General features: G+C 39.9%; 1 protein-coding gene across 2 annotated transcripts in view; it reads left to right on the plus strand.

The window, feature by feature from the left end:
- Positions 1-22253, plus strand: part of mcu (mitochondrial calcium uniporter) — a 64443-nt gene that overhangs the window by 37316 nt on the left and 4874 nt on the right. For both annotated transcript variants that reach the window (XM_077582001.1, XM_077582002.1), the window contains exons 3-8: positions 12481-12544; positions 15161-15331; positions 15755-15859; positions 15931-16091; positions 17535-17738; positions 21010-21126. In XM_077582001.1, coding sequence (XP_077438127.1) covers positions 12481-12544; positions 15161-15331; positions 15755-15859; positions 15931-16091; positions 17535-17738; positions 21010-21126 — 822 coding nt within the window. The remainder of the gene's footprint in view (positions 1-12480; positions 12545-15160; positions 15332-15754; positions 15860-15930; positions 16092-17534; positions 17739-21009; positions 21127-22253) is intronic.

The raw sequence follows: 22253 nt of genomic DNA on the forward strand, positions 1-22253 counted from the left end.
CAAAATACCCCAAGGATCAACATTTTCACGGCATATTTCTTGCCATGATGAATCTTGCTAGCATGTTCCTGCTGTCCATTGGCTCGTCCAAATTCTGCGTCAGTGATGTTCATACAGAGCAGCGACATGGTAAAAAAACAACAACAAAAAAACTGCTTTTTCAAGCTGTGTGAGAGGAGCTTCCAATACTGGCGAAAAATCTGATTTACATCTGGCGTACTTTGATGTCAATGTTTTATTAATAATTTTGAGTCAGGTTTTGATTAAGAAGCCGTTAAAAAAGTAGGGCATATTAAACTCTTCAGCATTGCAGATAAGAAAAACTGGTGATAATCTGATGCTTATGTGGGTTTTTAATAGCAGCCGCCATGGACTTCCCCTGAAAAATCCCAAAATGAATGTTTTGTGTAGTTGTATTTTTTTGATACCCATTTTCTCACACCCAGAGGGGAGACCAGATTTGGAAGACTATCCAAAAGCTTAACATTTTTGTAAACCTCTGTAGAAAGTCTTTATTTGTTGCCTCAAGCTGCTCTAACTGAATAAATCGGTGTTCACAGCACAGGAGGCGCAGTCAGATGTGAGCTGTTTGAACAGTACTCACCATTTGACTATTCAAAGTCGGTCACAATGTAGGTCAGGACATATAGATTACATATCAGTACAAGGAACAATTTATAGTCTGAAATAAGTTTAGTGGACAGAAAAGGTAGATGCATACTGATAATGGTGGGAAGAAGGAATTAGAGATGCGTAAACAGTGCTTATTCAGCAACATTGATTGTGATGCAAGGTGCTTGCTGTATATGAGCCACAAGCTCGTAGGATCACCTTAAGATCAGGAAATAGCAAGTGTGTGCGATGTCAATGTGGAGGGCCAGATTTGCGTATGCCTTTGCAAATGGACCAGGTTTGAGGGAAACTGAAGAAAGGGAGTATGAAGAAGCGGATTCGTCCAGGCTCGGAAAAGGGCTGAGTGTTGCGTGACTCACAATGCAATTATCACGGACACAAGCAGAAAGTGCCATCTGCTGTATGAGCCATCAAAAAGGGTCATATTGTGCCTGTAAAAGAAACACCTGCTCCCACACATTTCTATATGCAGCGGGTATATTATAGTGTGTGTACTGTGTAAACACATTATTCAGGCAAGCACCGTTTTACATCTCCAGGAAAACACTGCCTCTCAGTTGGTACAAATTCTTTAGAGAGGATACCGCAATGGGACGCCGGTTTCAATGCCGAGGCATGGAAGCCTGCTTTTCTTTTAATAATGCAGCAGATTTTTTACATTGTCGGTCCCAGGAAAGCGTTGAGAAGTCATGTGAGGTGGCTGTATGATTATGACGGCTGCCTAAATAATATAGAAATTGTTCAATGTAGAGCTTCAGTTTTTATCCTGTGGATAATTAATCAACGCATACCCAGCGTCTGAAAGCCAATTTATCAAAATGGAATCAAATATTTATATGAAATTATTTATCTATTTATTTATTGTGCGCAGTAACCACTGTGGCATGTTGATATTGTAACTAGCCAACTCTGCATTGCAGTAGAGAAATCCGCTTGTCACTGTCTTATGTCTGGCATGCTGTGCTTTGTAACAGTTTGCGCAGCGTGTGAGCAGAGATTGTGTAATACGGCGGTGTTGAAGAATGGGACCGGAGATTTCATTATCTGTCAATAGCTTTTCAGCCTTTTCTCTATTGCATACGTTTGACTTGGATAACTGTCGCACAAAATTCCACTTGTGTCTCTGGCAAGGGCAGAGTGGCTGCCTTATCGGTTGGTGGACTTCTATAGCGGAGTGATTCCGTTTCTGGTTTAAACACGACATCAGTTAAGTCCATCCTGCTAGGTCCCTGGAGGGGAAGTTAAGGATTGGTATCATTGTGCTAATTAGAACTGTAACAATGCAACTGAAAAACATCGGCTTCTGAACTGAACCAAACGTAAGTCATTAGTGGAATACCAGCAGTACAGTTTATTATTTTAGTTTGGACTTGAGCCATTTTAACTGTTAAGTGTAATAATCTGGCATAATACATCCTTGATATAAATCTCCATAAATTCCATAGCTAGCACCCACTTGAACCACCAATAAAAGACCGGATAAAAGTTATGATTTCATTTTCATAATCTTTATGTTAAATTATGGTGCTAGCATGTCAGAAGTTCAGAAGCAGCACTTTTGTAATCTTCCGTTTGGGTAAACTGACTGAAGCTATTTTGTAATAAGAAGATGATAAAATATTCTCTAAAATTGGGTTTTGAAATCTTGAACACAAATAAATATAGCTACAGTACATCTTGGGTTAATTGTATTATTTCTAATAGGACTGTTTATTTCTTGTATTCATTCAGTTATAATAATGAATTATGTACACCAATTCAGTGAGGGGAAAATAGATGTTGAAGTGTGAAACTCAGCAGTCCCTCAATGTGATAAGGAAGAGCAATAAATCTGGAAACGATAGGAAAAAAAACACTGCGTTACCTCACTGGGTTAATGAATGGGAGCCTCGTTCTCTTTCATTCCTTCACACAAGAGATGAGATCGTAGTTCTATTTCGTCCCTCCCGACCGCCAGGTGGCAGTGCTGAAACAGTACGGAAATCCCCGTCGCGCATGCGTCCCGCGAGAAAGAATTCTTAAAAGGACATTTCTAAGGTTCTAGCTGATGTGATCCACATGTATAAAAGAGGATAGCAACCGGAACCCAGTCTCTTTTACCTTCTTCAATGAGCATTTGTAGCATGATTAATGGAAGTGATTTTGGGATAAATGTGTTTAGTGTTCTGTTCTGAGTCTGACAGACTGTCATCATATTGCTGCTAATCCTACCTTGAACATGGTTCTAGCACGGATGGGGCAGCTGGCAGCATGCGGCCTGCGACCGCACTGTTGCAACAAACAAACCCCAAAAAATGTTCTTACATTTTTTTCTTTATATATTTTTTCTTACAAACCTTATACATTTTTTAAAAAACGCTGATAAACATTTAATACACAGTAGGGCTTGGCAATAAATCAAGTGAATTTGATACATCACCGTTTTAAAAATCGAATCGTTGAAAATTTGTGAAATCGAGTTTTGTTTTCTGGATTATTAAAAGCTGTTCTTATGTTCTGTTACATCCAAATGTATTTGTGACTTGTAATTTTGCATAAGTGGCAGAATGCTGGATGGTTTACAATAGCTACCAAGTACTTAGTTGTGGTATTTAAGCACAAACTATGTGTTAGGTTTATGTTAAAACTGATCTAGATTAATCGGTATACATTATTGTTGTCTGAACATTTTGCATAGGAATTACTTCTTAATAAATGAAACCTTTAAATAAATGTTTGTTGGGTTCATTAGATTAAAATCAAATAAAATCGTAATCGTCCTGAATAGCTACAAAAATCAAGATTTTATGTTTTGGCTATATCACCGAGCCCTAATACAACAGCCAGGGAAAAAAATTAACTAGACAGACAATATTAAAAAAGAGAACAAAAAAATCAGCAAAAATGTGAATTCGCAGGTGCCAAACTGCAAAGATGCATGGACTGTAGTTTGAAGTTGTAATGTCACCATTCACCATTAGATGGCATACATGGCTTAGCTGCGCTTATACTGGGTCTTGTACTGCTCTGTAGTACAATGTGAGTAGGCCTTATTTTATTTTATTTTATTTATTTAATGTTGTTTTTCTGTTCAGCATTTATGCAAACGAGCCCTTTTCAGTGAAAAAAAAAAAGGCACAGTATATGGTTATTTTGTTGTTTGCTTCAAACCCTTTATTGCTGGGTCAGGATAATGGATCTTTCATATATGGATTGAGAAATGTATTATGAAAAATCAAATATATTTGCACACGTATTTTTTGCATTTCTAAAATAGCATTTCTGTCATACATCTGGGCCCCATAGTACAGAAATGAAAAACTGGCCGCCTCCAGCATTTAAGTTGCCTATCCCTGTTCTAGCATTTTCTGTCATGCAAACATGATGGAGCACTTAATGACTTGGCCACTGGAAAATTGACCCCACATCCATTTGATTGTAAATCTGTTATTGTCTTGTGACAAATTGGATTAATATTAAAACCATTTCTAAGTGCTGTACACTTCACTCTCATACTGACAATTGTAAATAACACAGGCTGTTGTATATACTGCACAGCACTGTATGAAATACTTCATGAATGATTTTGGTAAATCAGCCACGTTATCTGGAATGTAGCCGCCCAGAAAAGCTTATTAGCACATAGATGGATGAAGCCATTGTGCAGATAAATGACAGAGTGCTTCATGTCCCCGGAAGGGCATCATGAAATGGGAATTATGTCAGCGACATTATTCTTCAACACTGCTGTATCACGTTTGCACAATTCACCTAATGCTTAGGTTTTTATTCCCTGAGGTGTTCTGAGGGAGAGAAAAAATGTTAAAACTGCTTTGTCATTTTGTGTTCAGTTCAGCCAAAATAAAGCCAAACCTGTCAGTCACAGTACACACAATGTTTTCAGCTCCACAGTGAGGATTGGAATACAAAGTGGATTTTTGCTTTTGTTCTTCTGTCACAAAAACAACTTGGACTTTTCATCTTATTCACTCTGAAAGCCGCTTTCCCAAAAGTGACATGGTGTGATTAATGTACGATGCACGTTTCATCACGACATACAGTCATCGGATATAACATAATCTAAACCTGCAATCTAATGAGGTCTAATACCAGAGCTGCATCAAAATATGCCTTAACAAAAATTGCAGGTAAACTTAACCTGTAATGCTAAAGATGATGCTTATTGGGGTTGTCCACCCTTTCAACTGTCAGTTTGTTTGGACCTCTAACCAAGTCTTGGAATGTATTCACCACGGACGGAATTATTTTACATCATTCACAACCTTCTGTAAGTACAGTGAAATGCAGTGTGAGGTAAAGCGCAGTGCAGATGAGCAGGGGGGGAGATGGTGAGATCAGGATTCAGTGTGAGCGAGAAGGCGAGAGGAGGGGGACGGCGAGGGGCAACCCCCTGTTTCAAGACGAGGAATTCCTTTACTGCAGTGATCAGCAACCTCCGCCTTCCCTCTCCCCTCCTCGTCTACTGCTGCTGCTGCTGCTGCTGCTTCCCCTCACCCTCCTCCTCTAACCTGCCATCTCCACACACACACACACACACACACAGTAAAAGGGAAGTCACGTTTGAGACGCGGGCGGGGTGTGTGTGTGTGTGTGAGTACGCGTGTCTGCTGCAGGGCACAGCGTATGCAGCGGCACATGGCTTGAAACGCAAGCACGCTCGTGACTCGCACCGTTTTACTCCAGCCGTCATCTATCTCGATCACCCCCCCTGCTGCCGCTCCATTTATCCTCCCATCCTCCATCCATCCGTTTCAGATCACACGTCCGTCCTCCTGTTTGTGCTCAGTGTCCGTTTTTGGTCCCACTCTTTTATTCGCTTGACATTGATTCCAAGGTTGTTGTGCTATTGACTGCAGCTCCGCTCTTAAATATTTCACGCAGCATCTCGGTGACTGCGTGCCGAGGGAGAGAGGGGCAATGGGAAGAGTGTGTGTGTGTGTATGGGGGGGGGGGGGGGGTTAAGGTGGGTTTGCTTTGCTCAGACGTTCTGCAACTGCTGCTGTCAAACAGGCTGGTGAACAGACGGGTGGACAAACGCACACACACCACCTGCAAATAGACCGAGATATCTCACCACAGATGGGAACACACGAACACGTCACAATCTGATTTGCGTATGTTCGTGATGCCACTCGGCTGTGATCTTTCACTGGAGCTTAAAGTCAGTAAATGAGCACTTGCTACAGTGCGTGCAGCAGCAATTCAAGACTGTCTAATGCCTCTCTGGGCTTGTCATCTGATCAGCAGCCTAATCACTGTTTGGGGTCCCATGATACCATGGGACAGCAATCAGTACACAACACACATTTCTTGGTGTGTGTGTGTTTGTTTGCGGCCTTTTAGCCAGCTAAAAAAATTGCATAAAAGATCCTGCAAACAATCTAAGGTGCTTTTTAAAGCAAGATGGTTATTTACCTGTGTGTGTGTGTGTATATATATATATATATATATATATATATATATATATATATATATATATATATATATATATATATATATATATATATATATATATATATACACTATATAAGGTGATTGTGAGTGATATCAGACTTGTGTTCATTCATATCATAGCATTACCAGTTATAGTCATTATTAGGGATGTAACAATATCCAAATGTCCCAATGCAATATTGTGGAGAGGTTGACGATAAAAAAAAAAAAAAAAAGTCACAATACTCTATAAAAGTGTGCAACTGGTCCATTATGGTGGCATATGTATGAAAACTGTTGTGGATTCTCACCAAAATGTATGTGGGTATGTCTTCTTGGCATGTGCTAATCAGAGTCTGGAATATTAGAACGGAACTTCCTAATAGCAAGGTTGCCCCTCCTAGTTTCCTTGTAGAAAAAAAGTTACGTCGCCTAATGTACCGAGTATGTAATCAAGACCAGTGTAATCAAAATGTATGTGTACGTGGCTGTAAATATTCTTATCATAGTCTGAAACTATTAGAAATTCACGGTATTGTGGATTATATTACCGTCATAAGCATTACCACATTGATGCATATTAACAAGTGCTGTCAAACGATTACGTTTTTTTAAACTAACTAATCGCACAATTTCCTAATCGCACAATTTCCTGTAATTAACTCATTTGCTCTATTTTGAATATTACCATGCTCCCAAAGACATATCTATACATTTTTTATTTTTTTTTTGAAGGCTTTGATGCAGCCTCTGAACTAAAGAGAACACTTGAAGCAATGGTAGTTATTACAAAAAATGGCCAGCAGGTGGTAGCAGAGTATAAGAGATCAGCCAGGGCCATGTTGCAAAAAGCTCTTTCCCTACTGTTTTAAACAGATTTGTGAATAATGATGAAACTTAGCTATGTTCTAATGCTAATTATCTAAACAGATACAAATGTACTTTTCTTTTTCCTGTTGAAAGAAGAGACTTTAATCTTTCTTTTGGTAGGTTCCATGTTTTTATAGCAATAGAACACAATATTCTGTGGGCCTTGCAAAATCAGTCAAAATCCAGTAAGGCAGCTGGGAGCAAAGAGGGTTGCTTCAGTTAAAATGGCTGGGAGTGAATGAGTTAATGATGATTAATCATATTTTTCTACTTCTGCTTCTAGCAACAGATGTTTACTTGAGTAAAATTTTGGAATGAATGTAAAATCATCAAATAGGTGTATCATCAAAGACTCTTCTAATAGTTTTATTTTGAACCTTGAATAGAAAATTTCTGTAAAATACAGCTGTTAAACAAAACAATTAAAATGGTCTCAGCTTTACAAGCCGTCTTTTTTCTCATCGCCAGTAGGTGGGTTTCCATCCACCTATTTTTATTCGAATTTTCAAGAATTGCGAAAAAGAAACTGAATGGAAACGCCAGAAATGCGGGGAAAAAAAGGCCCAAAATTCGCAAAAGCGATGGAAACAGGTTTTACGAATAAGCAACCACAAGACCGGATATACGTGGCACGTTTTGACCGATACTATGTCACACGCACGTTTGTAGTCACAATAAATGGCGGATAATAAAGTAAGATATGTGTGGGGAGATGAAGAAACACAATTATTTTTATAATTAACTAAAGATAAAAAACATGAATGCAATTTAAGATGGCTTTATCAAAATCAGCTCTCAATGTAACGACGCACTTCACTTACAACACGACAAACTACTTCCGTTCCGTCCGTCAAAAGCAACATTCCCACCTGGAACTCCCCATTGTCCCAAAGTTCCGGCACTATAACGTCATCTCAAAAGAAGAGCGGATGGAAATCGGCATAAGTCGCATGTCTTATTTTCACAAAATTTGCATAAAAATTTCCAAAAATGTGGATGGAAACCTGACTACTGACGCTTGAATCAATTTCAATGAATCTCTAGAGTTAACACTTTCATTTTGACAGCCCTAATATTAACACTTATTCCAAAATGTTGCAAATGGAAAAAAAATACCTGTAATTTTATGATCATTCGAACTGTATCGTGCATGTGAACGGCTGTTTGCATGCGCCGTGTGGTTGGCAACCATTCCAGGCTGCATCCTGTCTCTTGCCCAAAGTCATCCGGGAACGTCTCCGTCTCCCTGGTGTGACCCTGAATGAGTGCTTGAAAATGGATGAAGTTAAGCTGCCACTCACACGTCTGTCTTTGTTCATCTGATCAACTCGGCTCCGTCGGTGCCTTTTACTGTTTGCAGTTTGATTTGTGTCAACTAGCTGACTAAAAGCTCCAACCGCGGGGAGGACGCGATTGGCAATCGGGACCCTCTGATAGACGGCCGAGACATCTCGTCAACAACAGCTCGCTGCCTTGCTTTAGCGCGGGGACGGCAGGTAGTCCCATCTCCGGGCATCTGTGATCCTGACGAGAAAACAATAACAAACAAATGCCTGGAATAGGTTCACAAACATGTCCCTGATGCTTTCTCACAAGTCCACATCCCAGAACTGTCAGTGTAGGGTCATAAATAGAACCTTGCGCCGTTGTTATTTTTCCTCAGTATGATTCAAGAACCGCTTCTCACATTACTACCCTTAGAGATGAACTGGATACTGTTGAAGAAAATAATCATTTTCTTCGCGTGTTCGTTTTCCTTCGGGTAGAGAGAATGTTGATTTTCTGAATACAGTTCCTTCGAAGGTTTTATTTTTACAGAATATTCCGGACACAAGCAAGTTTACAGACAAATGGCTGCATTCTTCTCGCAAGTGTGAAGTTACAGCGGACTCACAACATTCTTATACTATCTTGAAGGGGCGGTACCACAACGCCCCCTCCAAACAGCTCACCTGGAGTTCACCGGACATGAGATAAGACTTTAAACACATCATTGATTACAGACACTTCAATTGTTGTGGAAATTGATGAGATCCCAGTCATGACGATAAGACTTTAAAAACATCATTGATTACAGACACTTTGCAGAAATTGCGACATCACTCACAAAGACACATCCACCGATAAAAGTTCTACTAAGGAAATAAATAAATTAAAACAGTTATGACTAAATCCGGGCAGAAGACCCTCTTCAATACCATGAACAATAGTCTGACTAAAATACTCCAAAGGCTTAGCAGCTGTGTTTTTGTGTGCCTGCTGTGTTCCTGCTTACATTGCATCTTCACCAGTATGATAAATTGCTCAATTCTGTCTACCGGTGCGGCTTCAGGAGCACAACTTATCTGTTTTGGTGCTACGTATCGTGGCGTATTTTCCCCCATACACGTGATTTGAAACCGCCTTTGGCATTTTGGTTTCCCGTGTTTTTGCAGCCTCATTACCGCCCCGCTCCACTCTACATGCGTGCGTAAGGGGATGTGACAGCCCATTTATTGCCTTAAAAGGCTTGATTGCTGCTCTGCACAAAACAGCACGAGCTGTGTGATTGGAAACGTGCTGCGCATATGGACTCTCCTGCTTTTGCAGCATCAAAAAAAAAAAAAAAAAAAAAAAGGGTTTCCCCAAGCTGTGCTCAGCTGCACCCGCCTCCTCCCTTCAGTTTCTGACACAACTGAGGCACATATCTAGGCTGCCTTCTTTGTCACCCTCTGCAGTGTTTTTTCTGCAAGTGGTGCCGTAAACACGACTTCATTTACATAGAACGGCTTAAAAGAAAAATCAATGATGTCATTGATTGAGTGTAGCTAGGGTTGCAAAATTATGGAAATTCATGGAAATTAACAAGCATGTATGGGAATTCGGAGGAATTAATCTGAATGAATTATTGGAATTAGTAACAAGGAACATAAGCTCAATTTTGAATAGCCACGACACTAATTAGTTAATAGTTACATTTTGCATGCCTCAGTCTTCTACTTACAAACAACAGCAGCAAACTTTCTGCACTGAAAATTTATTAGAAAGAATACTGCATTTGCATTTTTTTTAAATGTTCAATTGAACAAGAAAAGCACTGTATACAATTAAATCATCCACAAATCCATCCATCCATTCGATATGCAAATTACTCTTATTAGGGTCGCGAGCAAATTGGAGCCTTTCTCAGCTGACACCGGTAAAGAGACCGGGTACACCCTGGACCGGTTACCAATCAGTCACAGGGCACAGTCACAAATTGTATGAACTAGTGCTGTTACTATCAAATATTTTTTAGAATCGATTAATCTATCAATTATTCAATCGATTTATCAACTAATCAGATTCATTTTAATCTTGCATTGAAGTGTATTACAAAAGCATTTCCCCCCGATTAATGTTTAGTAACCAATAACCAGTGATTGGTGTTTATTTCGTAATTCATATTCGTATAATGATTTTTTTTTTTTTTTTTTATGGGGATTGATGTACTATATCGGCTCGGTCATTGTTTTCCAAAGTAAAAACAGGTGCGTGCAAATGTCTTATTTTGATTAAACACTGAAGATAATTAGTCTTCTTTCTTGAAGGACTATAGAAATCAGTGAACAATTACGGTTGATATGGTGAAATCAGAGGATTTGGACAGTTTTAAATAAAAAAAAATGGCTCCTAACGATTACTCGATTATTATAATAGTTGTTGATTAATTTGATAATTGATTATTTGTCGATTAAATGATTAGTTTTGACTGCTTTAGTATAAATACCATAGAGCGTATGTTTCTGCTTTTAAGTAACAATTTATTCAAATGTGTTTATTTATACCAACGTAAATTAACAATAAATTGCTTTCATGACTTGCCATCTGCTCTCATCAGAACCCTAGTGCGCACCAAACAAGCAGACCGAGATTGCTCATTGAAGTGGGTGTGTTTGTTGGTTTGGGTTATTTCCGTCTCTTAGCAGCATGTCTCTGTCTGTGTGTGCAATGGAAGAACTCCTTTGACTCTTTTTCTGCCCTCCTTTATGCGTTTAGGAAATTATTATTATTATAGGGCCAGAAATTATTATTTTTTAGGTTGATGCCGATTTTTGGCAGAAAATAAATTACTGATTAATCGTCCGATTACTTAAAAAAAAAAAAAAACATAATGCATTTCAATGGGCATCAATTACAGTACATGCAGAGTTTTGGTATTCGCGGGTCGGTCTGGTCCCTGTTCTCTGCGGTCAACGATAAATAACCTTCCTTTTCAGTTCCCAGAATGCATTGTGTAGCGCAATGCATTTAATTACAGTATTTTTTTTTCCACTACAGGGCGCACCTGACTATAAGCCACACTAGCTAAATTTGGGGAATACCCGTGTTTGTTACACATATAAGCCGCACCCGACTGTAAGCCGCAGGTGTTTTAATGTTACCGCTACTTTCTTTTCCATAATGAGGGCTCAAATTGTCTCGCTCTCGTTCTGTCTCTCCTACTGTATTAGGGTTCACTTGGTTTGTTTAGCTCTGTCTGAGGCTCTTGCGCTTTCTTTATAGTGCGCCCCCTTGTGATCTGATGCGTAAGCCGCACCTTTGCATTAGCCGCAGGGTCAAATGCAAGTGAAAAAAGTAGACGCTTTATAGTCCAGAAATGAAGTAATAAATATGTTAATCCTTCTCAGATGTGTGCTTGTGTGCCAGTAGCTGAATATGTGCCATTTTTAACACATTTATGGTTGATTTATGTTTTTTTTTTTTTTTTTTTTTTATCAAACAAACAAACTGTGACTTTAAGCTGTGTGTAAAATAGTGCCATCCAGGTCAGTTCGTTGTGCAATTTACATTGCTAATCTAAGCAAAATTGGGATTTTTTTGTTTAATTAATTTTGCCTAATGTTTAAATGGTCGATTATAGCCCTTCAAACATTGGGCAAAATTAAAAACAATGAAAATAAAAATAACTAAACAAAAATAAAATCCTGATTTTTAGGTTTTTAATTTTTCTATATATAAATAAAAAATGCAATTTTTTAAAATTTAATTTTTCACAATGTTGAGCAAAAAAAAAGAAAAGAAAAGAAAACAATAAAAATTTAATTAAATCCTAGATTTAAAAAAAAATATATATATATATATATATATATTAATTTTAAAAAAGCAATTTTTTTTTACAGGCAATGCTTTTTTTTTTCAAATCATTGCCTGTAAATCGGCCCTTCAAACATTGGGCAAAAAAAAAATAGTAAAAATAAAATCCAGATTTTTTAAATTTATTTATATTTCTATATAAATAAATAAAATTGCATTTTTTTCATTTTTAGAATTTTGCCAATGTTAAAAGGGCTATAATCGGCCGATTAAATCACTCATAAGATTAGGTTTTGTCGCACAATCTGTCCCAACACAACCATTGTCCAGGTAGGTTTTACTCGTGTGTTTTACTGAGCAACTTTTCCTTCATTGCTGAAGATGCCAATGTGAACCAGAAGCATTTGTTGTAACACGCCCCACGTATCATCTTCTGCTTCAGTTTCGATCAGACAACCAAAATAAGCAGACCCTTTTCTCTCCTTGCAGATTTGGAGGGGCTCCCCTTCATGGCATGGCCAGAGAATGTTGTGTACCCCGGCTTCTTCTGAGGGTAAGTCCTCCCCCGCCCCACCCTGCAGTACTCATTTGAGTCTCAGATGTTGTTTATTCCTGAACATATGAGCGTAAACCCCGAGGATCAGCACAAGCGTCCTTTTTACTGGAGGAAAACCCTCACTTTGCCTCTCATCCTGTCTGTAACAAAATTGTGCATTGATTCCTGTCATTATGGAGTAACTCAGGGTAGTAAGGCGGGAACGATTGTCAGGAGGATGGAAAAGCTAGCGGGTGAGATTTTGCTGATTTGATCTTCAAGTCAGCTGTAATAGCCGAGAGATTGCGAGATGGGAGATACCCTCAGTGATGATGGCTGCACAGGGAAAGATAAAGGCAGCAGGCGGAGGTGGCGCCGCGGTGGGTGGGTGCGATTGAAAATTAATTTGTGCACCTGTGTGTATTTGGTGACCATCCAGACTAGCTGGCCAGATGATGATGTGCTGAATCACTGCAGTGGTCTCGAGAAGCAGCAGCACTGCAGCTGGGATTGTGGATTTACTTTGGATTGGTTGCTCTCTGTCATTAAGACCCAGTCGTGAGTTAAGTGGATCACGCGGGTTCCTGTAGACTCGCTCTTATGTAATCACTATCTGAAGTGGAGATGGCGATCATTTCCAGGTTCTCGCTTATCCTTGCCGTCATGAAAACGCGCTGCCAGATGAATTGTGTGTTTCTTTGGTCGCAGCGATTGTCAGTCCAATCACGCAGGTGTAATGTAGAGGTCTTCAAGCCTGTCCATGGGAATACAAAATATCAATAGTTGGCTTCGGTAAATTGACGTAACTGCTCTGCGAGGGAAAGGTCAGCGATATTACAATGTATTGATCTTCCAGGCTTGGCCGTGTAAAGAGGGCTTACTTTGAGAAAACTGTCCTTTTGCGGGCACTGCTTGATGCTAATTTTTTTTAAACTTTTTTTTTCTTGCCTGACTTCTTCTTTTCAGGGGATGCCACCATGAATCATGATTTGTTGATTTCAGTCAGAATTTGTGTACCCTTTTTGATGCAGCCCTTCCATTTATCCGGGCTCGGGAACTGGCACTGGGCATCTCCAGCCGACCAGGAATAGAACCCATGCTTAGTTGCTTGTGTGGTGGCACTTTATCCCAAAAATAATTTGCCTTTCCGTAACTTTAATTCAGCATTTGCGAATGTCCAAGGTCACATATCTTAAAAGTGGTAGCACCTTTCGTATGCGGTGTCAGGTGTAAATAAACAAAAAATTAAAAAGATATTGGTGATGGACGGAAGTCGGATTTATCCCAGTTGGCTTTTCCCAGCTCCGACCTGAAAGCGTTCGTGGCGGGTAGTGATAAATAGTTTATAAAACCCTGGCCACAGGTGTTTCTAGTACTTAACTGCCAGTTAAACGAGCTCATAGAAGCATTTGTTAAGTAGAAGCAGCTGTGGCTAAAGTCAAACTGTTTCAGGTTTTGTTCTCTCTGCACCTGGATATGAATGAAGAAAGTTTTATACTCGAGTAAATTGTGTTTTACTAAGGGTGGGAATCTTTGAATGTCTCACGATTCGATTCCGATTTTTAGGTCTGCGATTCGATTCGGAATCGATTTTTGGTTAAGAGCGATTTTTGATGCAAAATGATTTGACTGACAATGATTTATGCTTCAATTTATAGATGTGCAAAGAATCGTAATGATCTACTCCAGTCTGACTCGCTAATGATAATTAGCACGCTACTCGCTGCATTTTTATTACTCGGCTCCACGCTGCAAAAAAACTACTTTTATTGGAATAACTTGATCGTGACTTTTTCCTTCTACTCTCTAATGTGGCTAACAACTTAACAGTGTATCAGACCGCGTGGAACCACACTGCCCCTAAGTGGTCAAATCGAGTACAACATGAACAGCGCTCCCAATAAAGGCACACACAAACAAAGGCAAGACAGTATAAAATAATCTAAATGAAATTGATTTTGGGACATTTAAAATCGATTCTGAATCGTACTAAATGAGAATCACGATTCTTATGAGAATTGATTTTTTGGCACACCCCTATGTTTTACTAGTCACGGTCTGTGTTTTCAAAGGGGACGCCATTGTAAAGTGACGTCACATTATAGTTTTCCCCCCCCTGTTCCTTGACTTCGCAAGTGGGAAGTTTCCTGTTTTCCGACTTCCCGCTTTCCTCGAATGCAGCATTATTGACAAACCTGTAGGGTATCATTAAGATTTTAACAATACTTTTAAGTTCTACTCTTAAATGATACTGATTATCAGCTTGGTACTTAACAGTATTCTCATCTGGACTTTTTGTTTATCAAAAACACCAAAAACAAATGCTTACTTTCATTATTACAATTACTGCTTTAAAGAAAAAGTGGGGAAGTCAACCCACAAATGTTCTTTATAAATACACCAATCACGGCTCACCTCTATTCTAAAGCTTAGTCATGATTGGTCGTTACCTGCACCCGAGCAACTGTGATTTTCAGTGGCAAAATGAGATGGATGAAAATGGGTGTATTTTACTGCCTAAAGCAACACACAACTAATTCTACTGAAAATGTATTTTCCTGTAGGCAGCGTCAATGGCTTGATTATGAGCTTTTATTAATATGTGTTTGTCTTTGTCCCCCATCCTCCACCCAGAGGTGACAGTGGTGTACCAGAACGGGCTGCCAGTCATCTCGGTCAGTTTGCCGTCCAGGCGAGAACGCTGTCAGTTCACCCTCAAGCCTCTGAGTGATTGCGTGGGAGTTTTCCTGCAACAACTCCAAGCAGAGGACAGAGGCATCGATCGGGTAGCCATCTACTCCACGGGTACTCTCGCTCGCTCGCTCTCTCGCTCTCTTTTACACACACACACACACACACACACACACACACACACACACACACAGGCACGCCGTATCCACCTCCTCTAGTAGATTACACTTGTACTTGCCCTTTCATGCTTTCAAAGTGTATTTTGATGCCGTTAAGTGTTCCTGCTTCTGCGGCTTGGCAACAGAATTTAATCCTTTCACATGTGCCATGAAGTGAATTTGCACCGCTTGGATGCTTCATTATGCGCGAACAATTGCCGCTCGGAATCTTCTCTCAGTATGGAAGTACTTCTGCTCTCTCGTGATAATCGGAGCGAAACGAGCCCGATGGTCAAGAGCTGGGGGGCGTGTGAAATGGTTAACCAGCAGCTTTCTCATGGCTCCACTTTTCCACCATCTTTTTTTTCTTCTTCTCCAGATGGAGCCAGGGTCGCTTCCTCTACAGGCATCGACATCCTGTTACTAGATGATTTCAAGCTCCTCATCAACGACACCACCCACCTTGTCCGGCCACCGAGGAGAGGTGCGGCCGTTTGTATTCCTGTAACACAAAACAAGAAACTTTTGATGCCGATTTCTCGGTCTTCCCGTCAGAGCTGCTGCCCTACGAGGAGACAGAAAGGCTGAATGACGTCAAGTTCTTGGTGCAGCAGCTCTACACCACCTTGCGCATTGAGGAGCACCAACTCAGCAAAGAGCGCGAGCTGATTGGACGACTTGAGGACCTCAACTCTCAGCTCCGCCCCCTTGAGAAGGTCTGACCTCGTTTGCATGTTAATGTCGGTGTTGGCTTCATTGTCCTTCACATTCAAACTTCATGAGGTTTTTTTCTATCCATCCATTTTCTTAACCGCTTTTCCTCACTAGGGTCACGGGGGTGCTGGAGCCTATCCCAGCTGGCTTTGGGCAGTAGGCGGGGTACACCCTGAACTGGTTGCCAGCCAATCACAGGCCTTTTTTTTCAAAATTTTATTTATTTATTTGCGAAACTTCCCAGGTGTCTGAATAACATGACTTTCTTTAAAATACCTAGTGGATAAAGAACCATAGAACACTTAATACTGTCGTTGTTCCACTTTTTTTAGACCGATGCCAGAACGCGAAGTAGCCACCGATACCAATATACCGATACCACTAGTACTTTTGATTAGGGATGTTCAATACCACTTTTTTCTGATACCAATACGAGTAAATTACTTGTACCAATCCAGATACCAAGTACCGATAACATTTACGATAACACGAACACAAAATTTCATCATCTTACAGAAATACCTTTCTATCCTAATATAGCATTTTTCCTTAAAATTGCATAAAATTAATGGCAATTTTATATTCTTCAAAATTCTATTTCCTGTAGCACAGTAAGCAAGAGGACAGCTGATACTGGTATCGACCACTGTCACGGGTACCGATACCTTAAAATAAGGCTGGGCTCGCCCATCCCTACTTTTGAGACATCAAATTTTCCCCTCAAAAAATAATGACAGATCATTCTAAAGAAATATCTATCTCTCAATATAGAATCTTTCCTTCAAATTACATGAAAATAATGGGAGTTTTCTATTCTTCTAATTTCTAGTTCCTGATTGTAAAAGTGTGCGGCCGATACCACCATCATTAGTACCCATACCTTGAAATAAGGGCGGGTATTTGTCTAGTTCTTATTACTTTAGTTATTTTAAATACTTGCTACTTTTTTAGCTTGGCACTAATGCTGGTATCGCAATGAGTTTAACGTTTATGAGCTAGTTAATGTTGTTTTCTCTTCAGGGTTCATTCAAGGTCATAATGTTCACTAAATAATCACCAGACGTTCGTCAACAGTTCTTGGAAATTTTCGACATTTGGAAAATGTTCTTGTGTTTAGAGAACATTTAGCGAATGTTGTGACCTCGAACGAACCCTGAGGAGAAATCAATATTTGCTATCTTTGCAAACACTCGGCCCTCAGCGGCACACACGAGTACTCGATGAATGAAAAAGTCACCCTCTTCATTGTTACGCCAATCAGGTTCACTGGCGAAGGTGAATAATCACAGAATAGCCGCCAAATTCGGCTTCAAGTAATAGCTGTTTGGTCGTAAAAATTTATAATATGTATTTTGGCGGTTGGCGGGCCCTTAAATAAATCCTGACCATGTCGTTATATTCATGAGATCCTCTCTAAATGTCGATCTGTTTGGCACATTGTGCAGGTAAAGGACGAGCTGAGTAGGAAGGCGGAGCGACGCACGACTTGGGTGCTGTGGGGCGGCATGGCGTACATGGCCACCCAGTTCGGCATCCTGGCCAGACTGACCTGGTGGGAGTACTCCTGGGACATCATGGAGCCCGTCACCTATTTCATCACATACGGCACGGCCATGGCCATTTATGCATATTTTGTGCTCACGCGCCAGGTGAGAAAATTGCCAATTCACACAGACGGGAGGGGGGGGGGGGGGGCAAATTAAAGCGAACATCCCGGTTTTGAAATGGAAAACCGATTGTGTCTCATCCAGAGGACACGAGGGGTCATGAAAGCTTTGATGAGCATGAAAATGATGTGAATCATCTCTGACCTTTGCCGTTACGTGTTCTCACCCCAATTGCATAATATCTATTCTGGACTGTCTCGGATGAGGGAATATCATTTCGAAGAATGACTTGAATTCCTGTAGTGCGGTTCTCTGCTTCCCCTCGAGAACCCTTAGCTTTTGGTTCACAACTATCGCACTTGTCACACTTGCCTTGCTGCACCATTACCTTGCTTAAGGGTAGTAAGGGTTGCACTAATGCCAACATAACGGGGAAAGTTAGAGACAGACGAGAAATGTAAACATAAATGTTCCTGATTTCATCATAATTTAATCACTCTAGCAACAAAATCTCATTGTGCTGTACTGAATATATGGAGAGGATTTTATACAGTCAAGGACACTAAATTGCAAATAGAAATAATCTGTGTCAAGGTCACACTAGTCAGGTTTCCATCCAAATGTTTTGAAATTTGTATGCGAATTAATCACAAAAATTTATCGCATTAATCATGAATTATCGCAGATTAATTTTGATCATAGATTAGCGGATGGCTACGTTTAAGGTAGCACAGGTTGTGTTTGAGCAATAAACATAATTCCAATCAGCAGGATCGTTATCAGGCTTATACAGAGCTTGCTGATGAGCTGATCATATATCAGCTGTGTTGGAGAACGGAAACATCCAAAATCTGCAGGACCACGGCCCTCCAGGACCGGAGTTTGACACCTATGCATTAAAGTAAAAAAAGCATTTAATGAATGTTTGCGTATCACATTTACAATATTTGTTCATGTCAAAATATCGCGGTCATTTTTTTCCATTTTAAATTAGGCAAGTAATTAACTGATTAGAAAAAGAGGAGGATGAGCATGTGCAGTGGATCAAAAAATGTTGAAGACGTCCTCATTACATTAAATGTCAAAAGAATTAACCATAACCGGTGCTCTTCTTCGGGGAAAAAATGTTGATTAAAAAAAAAAATTTATTAGCCGATTAATCGTGATTAATCAGAATTCTTATTAAAATTTTGTGAAAATGCGCAAAACAGGCATGCGACTTATGCCCGTTTCCATCCGCTCTTCTTTTGCGAATATGCGCCGCGAGATGACGTTATAGTGACGGAACTTTGGGACAATGGCGATTTCCAGGTGGGAATGTTAGTTTTGACGGACGGAACGGAAGTTGTTTGTCTTGTTGGCTTCCCTCCCGCATGTAACTAAAGTGTGTCAGTACATTGAGAGCTGATGTTAATAAAGCCATCTAAAATTGCATTCATGTTTTTATTTTCTTTAGTTAATTATAAAAAGAATCGTGTTTCTTTGTCTCCCCAAACATATCTTACTTTATTATACGCCATTTATTGTGACTACAAACGTGCGTGTGACGTAGTATCGGTCAAAACGTGCCACGTATATCCGGTCTTGTAGTCGCTTATTCGCAAAACCGGTTTCCATCGGCAAAATGCCCATTTTTCTTTTTTCGATACTCTTCAAAAATTACCAACTCCAAGCGTAAAAAATTTTGGGGAAGAATTTTGGGCCTTTTTTCCCCGCATTTCTGGCGTTTCCATTCAGCTTCTTTTTCGCAATTCTTGAAAAAATTCTTGTCACCTTTATTAACTTTACAGGCACTTAACTCATTCACTCCCAGCCATTTTCACTGAAGCAACCCCCTTTGCTCACGGCTGATTTACAGAATATTCTGTTCTATTGCTATAAAAACTCGGAATCTACCATAAAACAGATTAGAGTCTCTTCTTTCATCAGAAAAAAAGAGTATATTTGTATCTGTGTCCGTTTTGCAGCAATTAGCATTAGAATTTAGCTAAGTTTAATCATTATTCACAAACCTGTTGAAAACACTCTCAAAAGCCTCATTTCCACCGACTCTGCTCTGCTCTATTTGGCTCTACACCAAAAAGCAATGCGTCTCCACTGCCACGGCCAGCACCCGAGAGCCCCTCCTCACCTTGCCAGTGATGTAATGCTAAAGCGACCGCAGCTAGCGTGCAATGCACACACAGGCAAAAACGATGGAGAGCGCAAACAATGGTTTGTGCCTGTTTATTTCAGCATGAAGGCATCGAATGAACATTGCAGCAACCAGAGGACTGCATTCAATAATGTTAAAAAGGTTTGCACCGCCTCAAAAGCCCAAGCATGAATCTGTTTGGAAGCCATTGTTGTCCTCTCTTCATCGTTAATGGCAGCTGTTTTCCCGGGGTGGTGGTTTGCGCAGTTGCACACATTGATGACGACACGTCTCGAACCAATCATTGGCCTCCAAAATAATTACGTCACGTTTTGGAACTGGGCTACTTTTTTTTTTTTTTTTGAACCGCAAAGGAGCAGGTACCAGAAAAAGCGACTAGAGTAGAGCCGGGTAGATTTGTTGGTGGAGACGAGGCTTTTGCAGAGTAGAGTAGAGTAGAGTAGAGTAGAGTAGAGTAGAGTAGAGTAGAGTAGAGTAGAGTAGAGTAGATACCGGCGGTGGAAACAAGTCTTTATACTTTGCTGCCACCTGCTGGCCATTTTTGTAACAACCACCATTGCTTTAAGCGACCTCTTCAGGTCAGAGCTGCATCAAAGCCTTCTGTATGCTCTAGCATCAAAAAAAAGAAACATAAAGTGAAGGACAAAGTGTTAAAAAATGGAATTATATGTTTTGGGGTTTGAATGAGTTAAGAAACATTAAATCACTTCATAAAAGCATTTACACTTGACTTTACCAACCATCATGAAGGCCTAATCCTCTGCGGGTACAACAGTGGACAAAATGTTCATTTTGCTGATGAAATGAAATTCGACATTTCTCTTGTGAGGCTCAGTAATAACTGCTGGTCCCAAATTTCCTCCAGAATGTGAACCCTCTGATACTTTCCGGTTAAGTAGAGGACAAGTTAAAAAGACAGCATTTGCAGTATTACAAACTCGGCCGAGCGTCTTTCTAACGTCCTCCCCAAATTATATAAGTTTCGTCCCAATTTGAAAGGCTGATACTGTGACAGCGTTGCCCTTTACTCCGCATTCATAATTCACCTCTACCCAAGCTATTTCAATAAACTTAATCTAATCTGTCAGGCAGCACATCACAAAGAAGGTCTGATGAATTGGTGTTTAGGAAATGCGCGGTCTCTTTTGTCACCTGCAGGAGTACGTGTATCCCGACGCCAGAGACCGACAGTATCTGCTCTTCCTCCACAAGGGGGTGAAAAGGACACGCTTTGACATTGAGAAGTACAACAAGCTCAAAGAGGATATCTCTGAGGTACAATTGCTTGTCACAACGTTTTTATGCTTGTATTTACAATACATAGAGTGGATATAAAAAGTCTACACACCCCTCTTCAAAGCTAAAGCCCAAGATACAGTATATGATTTCACAACTTTTCCCACTGTTATCAAAACCTAAAAACTCAATTGAGGGGGGGGGGGGGGGGTATGTATAGGTTTGATATTAATACTTGTTAAAAATGACACAGAGAAGTTCGTAGTAAAGTTAATAAAAAGTAAAACATAAAAGGAATTAGACTTTGTTAGCTTTGCTGTTTAGCCAAGGGTGTCCATACTTTTTCACGTACAGAAAAATAGAAGCAAGCAAGGGCCATAAGTTAATTGTCAAATATATTGTATAGTTAAAAATAAACTCAATATATTTCACTGATGTGATTAGTTGACTACAAGGAAATCAGAGATGATAACCAACTTCTTCTTCTCTTCTCCTTTGTTGCCACCCAGTGTAGAAAGCAAGTCATGTAGTACAAACATGTCAAATAATTCATTTTAGTGAATGCCATAAATAAATAAAGGATGGCCTTTGTTTGTAAACCCCTCAACTTTATTTATATAGCGCTTTGATTTAAACCAGTGGTGTCAAACTCATATTAGCTCAGGGGCCGCATGGAGGAAAATATATTACCAAATGGGCCTGACCGGTAAAATCATTTTATATAATTTTTTTTAAATAAAATTGCCGTCGATTATATGCAGATTTTCGCTATTTGCAGGCCAGTCTTAAAAGGACGTTAATCCTTTTCATATGTGTAATTGAATGTGTCTTTTATTCAGTGCGTTTGTGTTTCATTTATGTTGGTCTGTTTTTTTTTTTAAACAAACTAACTTTAAATTGCATGTAAAATAACGACTTCCAGAGCAATTTCGTGTACAAGTTGCTTTGCTCATCTCAGGATTGCTTGTGAAATTCCCAAATTATATGCTTTTTTTTACTTTACAAAATCATTTTGCGGGCCGGATGAAACCCCTTTGCGGGCCTGATACGGCCCGCGTGCCGGATGTTTGACACCACCGTTTTAAACTATGCAAACGTTGTTAGCGCTGCTCCCTAAGAGAGTCTGAATCGAGAATCGTTTTGGAATAAGACGTAATGGTGTTCTC

This window comes from Vanacampus margaritifer, chromosome 12 (assembly GCF_051991255.1).
Source record: "Vanacampus margaritifer isolate UIUO_Vmar chromosome 12, RoL_Vmar_1.0, whole genome shotgun sequence".
NCBI lineage: Eukaryota > Metazoa > Chordata > Actinopteri > Syngnathiformes > Syngnathidae > Vanacampus > Vanacampus margaritifer.